We start from the raw sequence: 8,914 nt of genomic DNA, 5'->3' as shown, positions 1-8,914 counted from the left end.
CATGCCTGAAGATGGAAAACTAAGATAGCCATCTCTCCACCTATTTATATACATGCACCAAAAATTTAATACTTGCAAGACCAGTTTCTTGGCATTTTGAGACATGGGATGGGATGTGGGACCTATGCTGCAATATTCTGCTATCTAAGTTTTGATGTCACAGAATATCAGAGCTGGAAGGGTCACTTTGTCTAATTCTGCAATTTAGATGAAGGAACTGAGACTCAGAGATTAAGTGGTTTGCTCGTGGTTTTTGAAAAACAAAGCAATTTGAGCAACATAATTATTGACTGCATCTCTGTGGTTGAGTGGTTCATTTTCATTCCAGTCTACTCACCTCCTGTTGTCATAGTGTACTACTATCAAATCCCAGTTACTTTCATTTCTATTTTGTTTTAATCTCAAAGGTATTCATCAGGAATAAATAAGCTACCTGGGATCCAAAATCCTTCCCAGGTCTTTTCCCATTTCTATGAAGATTGTGTGGTGACAGAATTATGGCTTTGGTGTCTTAAGGTGATTTTGTCATTTTTGTTGCTATCGAGAATCACAACTAACAGAGGAAGCACGATTTCTAGAAGTAGTAGGTCAGACAGAGCAGCTTCAAAGAAAAATTGATGCCATTTACAAGCTTTAGTTAGTTTTAACCAGATAGTTATGTTAATAGGTTTCTGTTAAAGGCTCCATTATAGTCATAGTACAAAGAACTGAAATTGTTTAAAACACATTATCCACAACATTTCAACATATTCTATCATTTCTATATTGGGTGCTAGGCTATGATAGGAGGAAAAAACCAAAGACGAATGTTGTTTCAGCACATTAACAACGAAGCTATTTTAATCAATATGCATTCAATTAGTAGACTTTTCATTACAATTTCGTATATACTCGTGTATAATCTTGTACAATATTCCAATTTTACACACACTTCCTATGTGTGCAATATAATCATATTAGTCAGGTAAACAAAACCATTTGCATGGGGCAAGAGCACATTTTACTGATGAGGGGATTTAAGCTCAGACAGTTTAAAGGATTATAGCCAGGTCACAGAGCTAGCTAGCTCATTTACAGCTGAGATTAGCTCTAGATCTGGGCTATTTTGTTTGATTCTTATCATAATTCCTCCCCAATTATAGATCCCTCTGTAATGCCAATTAGCTGCTTTAAGTGTCTGGTAGACAATATGTTATTCTAGAAGTGCATAAGATTTGGGATTTGATAGGCAGAGGTCCTCCTGTTATAGCCCCACCTCTGATAGCTCGGTGACCTAAATAGGATTTACTTAATCTCTCTGAAACCAGTTTCCTCATATGTTAAATTGGGGTAACACCTGACACATGATATTATAGACAAAGTATGATGTGTGTGAAATGCATAGCACATAGTTGGTGATTAACATGCGGTCCATTCCCCAGTGAAGTTGAGATTATATATTTCCTGAATTATAGGCTATGCCTTTCATTATGGACATACCAGTGAGAGCACCAAGTGTAGCAGTTCATGTCTTGATAGATAAATGAAATGAACAATGAGGAAGGATAGAAGGTGAGTAGTCTTTATGGATTCATCTTCTATGACCAGACCAGTTTCCAGTAGGAAAGGAACTGAGGGACAGCATTATAGAATGGCTAGATGAAAGTCCAGGTTTTAAGAAATCAAGCAGCCATTTCCCTGTTATTTGTATAGTATTCTTTGAAAAAAGAATTGTTAATATTGAAGGAGGAATTAAAATAATCTTCCCTGGCAACGTTTTAGTGTAAGAGTGATCAAATTTTTAGAAAAAGTAATTAAGTCCACACTTACACAGTGATTTTTCAGGTTATATAGTAACCACTATTTTAAAAAGACATGTCTCGAATTTAAGTAATTTGATTTGAAAGTATAAAATCTTTCATGTACAACTGCAAAAAATAAACATTTCTTACACTTGGAAGTACCACGTCAGTGTCTGCATAGGGCAAAATAATAATAAAATTTATTTGTAATTATGTTAATATGCCCCACTCTCCTAAAGGAAGAGGGAGGGAGAAGCTGAAAAGATCAAAATGAATGTTGACACAATCTTTCTTGTTTTACTTAAAATTTCCAAGTAAATCTGATCAAGCTTCCAGATTTGTGCTGTCCAAAACCATAGCCACTAGGTGCAGGTAGCTAATTGAGTACTGGAAATGTGGCTAGTTCAAATGGAAATGTGCTCTAAGTATAACATGTACACTGAGTTTTGAAGGTAGTATGGAAAAAAACATAAAATATCCCAATAAATCATTTAAAACTTGGTTATAGGTTGAAATATTTTAGATACATGGAACTTAATAAAACATATCATTTATTGTAGGGTTTTAGAAAATATATCATTAGCATTAATTTCATTTGGTTATTTTTATTTTTATTGTAACTACTAGAGAATTTATACATAGGACTTGCATTATAGTTCTATTGCATAGTGCTACTCTAGATACAACTACCAATATACAGAGGGTCATGTTAAAAGCCATGAAAGCAATCTGCAAAATCAGTGACGAACTCACAGGGCAAACTTGATTTTTTCAACAAATTGTGCACAGAAAGAAATAAGAAAAAAATGGAAAAAAAAAAAAAAGAAGAGGCAAAGAAGAAAATGTAAACTGAGACATGAGAGGTCTACTTCAATGGCAGTCTGAGATCCATGGACCTGCTCCTCAGAACAACTGTAATCAGTAAAAGTTACTTTAAAAAACCTAGCCATTTAAAGTCTCCAGAAATTGGCTGGGCGCAGTGGCTGAGGCCTGTAATCCCAGCACTTTGGGAGGCCCAGGTGGGCGGATCACTTGAGGTCAAGAGTTTGACACTAGCCTTGCCAACATGGTGGAAACCCCATCTCTACTAAAAATACATAATTAGCCAGGTGTGGTGGCTGGTGCCTGTAGTCCCAGATACTCGCGACGCTGAGGCAGAAGAATCGCTTGAACCTGGGAGGCGGAGGTGGCAGTGAGCCGAGATTGCACCACTGTATTCCAGCCTGGGCAACAGAGGGAGACTCTGTCTCAAAAATAAATTAAAAAAGTCTTCAGAAATTGTTTTAAGGGTACACAGCAAATGAAGAAACATTTATTCAAGAAATTCTAATAAATCTTGGTGGCAAGAAAGTGACACTCAAGTTACAAAGCTCTCCTTCCTCAACTCAGCCAGCATGATAGAACTCCATTCTGGGCAGCCGTGGCCAAAAAGACAGAGCTTCCTCTCCCCTCAGCTGTGAGCATTTCTCATTGCCTCCAACTCTCTGTTGCAGAGGCTAAATTCCAGGCCAGAGGTTGGAATCTCTCTTCCTTCACCAAGACCCTACTCACAGAGTGGAGCCTCTACTCCAAGGATGGTAGGCTAAGAATACTGGAGCTCTGGTCGCCACTGCCCCAGCTTGCTTGTAGGCTACTGCCTCTGCTCAATTTGTAAAGCAGGGGTGTCACTCTTGAGAGAACTGGGCCTTTGTGCCTACTCATGGTTCTGGAGCAGTGGCTCAGAGATCTTGACCAGGGGCAAGAGGCAGTCCATAAGAATACAGTTCTGACATAAGCCTCAAAAACAATGGGGATTTGAGTGGTAAGCAATTAAGAGGAGACTTGTATCTCCATTAGAACAACAAGCTAGTTTACCAGAAACAAAGAAAACAAGGAAAGAGACAGCTAAAACGGGTCCTCCTGGGATCAGAACAAACCTCAAAGGCTGGCCTCAAAAACTAACGCTGCATTTTGATGGCAGTGAAAATACTAGTGTAATACTATACTGATGGATACATATTATTATATGTTGCATAAACCCACAGAATTACACCAAGACTGAACACTAATTCAAATTAGACTTCGGGTGATAATGATGGGTTGAGGTACGTTCTTCAAGTGTAACAAATGTACCACTCTGGTGCACCAGAGATGTTGATAATGGGGTAGGCTATTGCATGCGTTGGGGGGAGAGGGTGTATGGGAAATCTCCGTACTTTCAATTTTCTTGACCTAAAACTACCCTAAAAAAATAGACTTAAAACAACAAAAGCACCCCTGAAAGAGATCTCAATTTTTTTTTAATTTCCACCTTGCATCCCACCACCAGTAGAAAGGGACTCAATTTAACGGATGACTGTGGAGCAATTTATGTGCCATAATGTAAATAATGTAAAATGCTGCAGCTGATATGTAAAATCTGGTGGTTCTTCAAAAGGTTAAACATAGTTACCAAATAACCCAGTAATTCCCCTCATAGGTATACTCACAAAAGTGAAAATAAAAAGGAATGAAGTACTGATATATCTACAACATGGATGCTGAATGAAAGCAGCCGCCAGTTATAAAAGATCACATATTGTATGAGTCCATTTACATGAAATGTCCAGAATAGGCAAATTTACAGAGACAGGATGAGTTGTTGCATTGTTGGTGAGGTGAGGGAGGCTGAGGGAAATGGCTAGTTTTGGGGTGATGAAAATGTTCTAAAATTGATTGTGGTGATGGTGTCCAACGCTGAATGTATTAAAACCCACTAAATTATCCTCTTTAAATGCATGAATTGTATGGTTTGTGAGTTACATCTCAAATCTCAATGTAGCTTATTTTAAAAAAATGTAGCCAAGGTCAGAGGATCACTTGAGGCCAAAGAGTTTGAGATTAGCCTGGGTAACATAGCAAGACATCTCTACAAAAAATTTAAAAAATAGCCAGGTGTGGTGGTGAGTGCCTGTAGTCCCAGCCACTTACGAGTCTGAGGTGGGGGTTGGGGACTTGAAAAAAAAAAGTTAAGATTTTACATAAACAGTGATTCAAAAACACTTTAAGTCTGTTTAGGATGCTACAGACCGGGTGGCTTATAAACAGAAACTTATGTCTCAGTTCCAGAAGTCGGAAAGTCTAACAAAAAGGCACCAGATTTGCTGTTTGGTGAGGCCCCACTTCATAGTTCACAGATGGTTTTCTTCTTGCTGTATCCCCACATGTTAGAAGGGGCAAAGAAGCTCTCCAGGGTCTCTTTTATAACAGCATTTATCCTATTCACAAAGGCTCCAGTCTCATGACCTAATCATCTCCCAAAGGCCCCATCTCCAAATACCACATTGAGGATTAGATTCCAACATTTGAATTTTAGGGGGGGCACAACAAACATTTGGTCTACAGCACAAACTAAAAAGCCATTTGCAGCAATTTTTGTGAACATTCATTGAGATGTGCTCTTACAAACGCTTTGTTTTTGTGCTAACTTCTAAATATAAATTTTACAAAAGTGCATTAGGGAAGTGGAAAACTCAAAATGCTAGGTGGTTAAGATGTAGCAGCTTCACTGCTTTAACTAAAACAGGGGACCTGGATCGTTTTCTACTAGCAACTGGACTTTGGGTCAGATCATCTGAATTCAGAATTTTAGGCAGCCCATATTATTATATAATATCCTCAGTGAGGTTTGTGGAACACCACATTATCAACTCGTCTCTAAATTTCTGTGAGAGAAATAAATACACTAAGAGGAATAAATCAGGACTAAAGAATCCTCACTCCAGCTCAGGTCACATTTGGCCACCAAATGAATTTCAGTGTTAAACTTAAAACAATTATGTCAACAAAGCCATTTAACTTTCAAATCTTTTCGTATCTCCAAACTGCAGCTAAGGGGACATATGCTGTACAGTTCAAGTCTCAGTTCTGCTGTATCACCTGTGAAGAAAATACCTACTTGTTTTATAAGGCTGATGTGTGACTCAAAATAAAAAAATGAGATGATGTGGTATATCAATGATCCAGTAACTGTAAAGCATGATGCAAATACATGTTCATATTATCAGTTTTTTTAAAAAGCAAAGTTTGTTAATATTTATTATCTTATTTTTAGAACAGAAATAACATTAAAATAGATGTTTTTGGAATATCAACATACAATCAAAAACACAAAGTCCAAGGATCCTCCCCATCTCCAAGGCTTAAAGGGCAGCTATCCAGCTGTAGTCTATTTTCCTAAATTTTCTCAGTTCTTTTTCTTCAGATTTTGACAACTGATGTATAATGTCTTCTCCTAAACCTGTGTTACTTGTATCCTGGACTTTTTCGGTAAAATCATTTTCTTCATCTGAATCTTCACTTTCTTTTTCTTCTTCCATATCTACATCTTCAGGAATTTCCTTAGCACTTTAACAATAACAGAATAAAATATAAACACTATTAAATGTTTCTAAACACTAACTTTCTAATTTGACACCTATGTAGAAATATAATCACACAAAGTAAATGAAGAATTTTGTTACTAAGTACACTTTAAAAATTATGGGTTATTTATAAAAGAGCAGGTGAATTTACAAAAATGTAATTTTAAATTATGTACCAAGCCCTTAAAACACACACATACAAGATCTTTTTTGAAACTTATTTTCAATGTATGTTACTTGACTTAATAATCCTATAGCCTTTAAATCTATTTTAAAACTTATGAAATAAAAAGAAATACAGTGGAAGAATACTCTAAAAAAGGATAAACACAAACGATCCTGTTTCCCAAAAGAGAGTGTCTAAACCTGTCTTAAGAGCTGCTTTACCTCTTAGTCTCTTTAGACAGCAGCAATGAATTTACAAACATGGAGCACAGGAAAGCAGCAGATGGCAGGACATGGGCTGGAGTGTGAAGAAGCTGGAGTCAAACAGAAAACACGGTTGCAATTAAAAAGCTTATCCTCCACCGCAGTCTGTTCCTACAGTGTCCTCACGGAGTCCCTTTTATTGTAAATGCCAAGAGTGAAACATGAAAAGGCTTTCCCTATACAAAAGCCAAACCAAAGAAAAATACACTTCTACCTTCCTACATTTATGCCAACAACCACCCCTATCCCTACACCCGGTCCAGGACAAAACAATCCCAGATCACAAGGTTAAGTTATTCAGTTTGTTGTTAGTTATTTAGTTTGGGTATTAAAGTTGTACAGCATACAAATTACAGATTGACTGTGTCAAAACTAAAAACTTCAGTTGCTTTAAGTGCATTTAATCTGTTTCACATGGTTTGTTTTCATAATTACTTACCTCACTAATTGCGGGTATGTTTTCTGTTAAGGGTAGTTGTACCAGCTCATTCTCTAAAGTTTCGTTTAGTTTTTCATCCTGCTGTTGCCTGTGTTTTCCCAATATGAAATAAAATGGGGTTGTGGGAAGACTTTCTTCTGCTAGCAGCTATAAGTATTTAAGACAAAGAGAAATTATTTCAGAAAAAAGGAAGAACTGTGTTTGACTTAACAGTAAGTACTACAGAATCATAAAAAGTCTGGGATGAAAGGAATTTTACAAATTATCCAGTTAGTATGATTCTCTCATTTCACAGAGAAAGCAACTGAGGCCTAGCATCCCACTTATGAGAAGAGCTAACAGTGAACACTTAGATGACAGAATAATACATGCATTTACCACTGCTTCTTCACCAAATCCCACAAAAATGACAGCAAAAGGGTTTTCAAAGGGCACATACTCAGAATGATAGAAAATGAGGGAAAAGGCCTTAACAGTAACATGTTGGAAACTGGAGAGCAGGCTGAAGGATGGTATTGAACTTAGTAGACCTGAGAAAGCACAATTCTAAGCTGGCTGTAGGGAAAGCCAAGAAGCATCCCAATTCATACTACAGAATCCTGCAAATGCTCAGGAGTTGGTAATAATAGTAACTCTGGATGTGGGGTGAAAATGGGACTAGACAAACTAGATGGGCTGGTGGAAAGTCTACTCAGAAAGCACCCCACAGCTCCTCCTCAGCCCCAGCAGAGGGCTCTACATCTTTAGGCTAGGTATGGATAGCGGTGGTGGTGGTGGTGGTGGTGGTATCTTCATATCTAGGCAGTTGTACTTCATGTAGGGGGTTCTCAGAACACTGACAGGTAGGTCTAAATCCTTTAGGCAGGAACGCATAGAATTTTATATGGTTAATTTGACCAGCCTAAGTAAGACCTAAAGATACAGCTAACCTTTGAATAACAAGGGTTCGAATAACACGTCTATGTGGTTTCTTCTATTTCTGCCAGACCTGAGATGGCAAGATCAACTCCTTCTCTTCCTTAGCCTACTCTATGTGAAGATGAGGATGAAGACCTTTGTGATGATCTATTTCCACTTAATGAATAAATATATTTTTCTCTTTCTTATAATTTTTTTTTTTTTTGAGATGGAGTCTTGTTCTGTCACCTAGGCTGGAGTGCAGTGGTGTGACCTAGGCTCACTGCAACCGCCATCTCCCAGGTTCCAGTGATTCTCCTGCCTCAGCCCCCGAGTAGGTGGGATTACAGGCATGCACCACCATGCTTGGCTAATTTTTGTATTTTTAGTAGAGATGGGGTTTTGTCATGCTGGCCAGGCTGGTCTCGAACTCCTGACCTCAAGTGATCTACCTGCCTTGGCCTTCCAAAGTGTGGGATTATAGGCAAGAACCACCGTGCCCGGCCTCCTTATGATATTTCTTAACTTTTTTTTTTTCTCTAGCATACTTTATTGTAAGAATACAGTATATAATACATATAATACAAATAACTGTTATCAGTAAGGCTTCAGGTTAAGTTTTGGGAAGTCAAAAGTTATACATAGGTTTTCAATCTCTACATTGTTCAAGGGTCAATTGTAATGACATTTGAGACTGTCTCAATAAATTAGCTCAGATAGTGGAAGCCAGGGGATAAGTTCTGCACAGGCAGAGAACTTCCAAGTGGCTTTTTAACCCACTTTTAAATCCAAAGACAGCCAAGAATCATCAGACTCTGATGAAAACCTCTAGATGAAAGGCAGCAACCAAGACAAACCAAAAACAAAAAAAAATGTGATGGAAACAGACCATGAAAAAGAAAAAAAGATTTGATGATAAAGATGAGGAAATCTTCCAGAAAACAAACAAAAAATAGGCAAAACAATAAGAATAATAGAGAACCATT

General features: G+C 37.6%; 1 protein-coding gene across 1 annotated transcript in view; it reads right to left on the bottom strand.

The window, feature by feature from the left end:
- Positions 1-5,806: 5,806 nt before the first annotated feature.
- Positions 5,807-8,914, bottom strand: part of WDR75 (WD repeat domain 75) — a 34,153-nt gene continuing 31,045 nt past the window's right edge. Inside the window, exons 19-21 of the mRNA XM_004032947.3 lie at positions 7,032-7,178; positions 6,551-6,642; positions 5,807-6,146 (exon numbers count right to left, since the gene is read on the bottom strand). Of these exons, the coding sequence (XP_004032995.1) occupies positions 5,942-6,146; positions 6,551-6,642; positions 7,032-7,178 (444 nt within the window). The 3' untranslated portion in view covers positions 5,807-5,941. The remainder of the gene's footprint in view (positions 6,147-6,550; positions 6,643-7,031; positions 7,179-8,914) is intronic.

Source organism: Gorilla gorilla, chromosome 11 (genome assembly GCF_029281585.2).
Source record: "Gorilla gorilla gorilla isolate KB3781 chromosome 11, NHGRI_mGorGor1-v2.1_pri, whole genome shotgun sequence".
Classification (NCBI taxonomy): Eukaryota; Metazoa; Chordata; class Mammalia; order Primates; family Hominidae; genus Gorilla; species Gorilla gorilla.
Note: the sequence above shows the minus strand (reverse complement) of the source record. Positions and strands in the feature narration are given on the sequence as shown.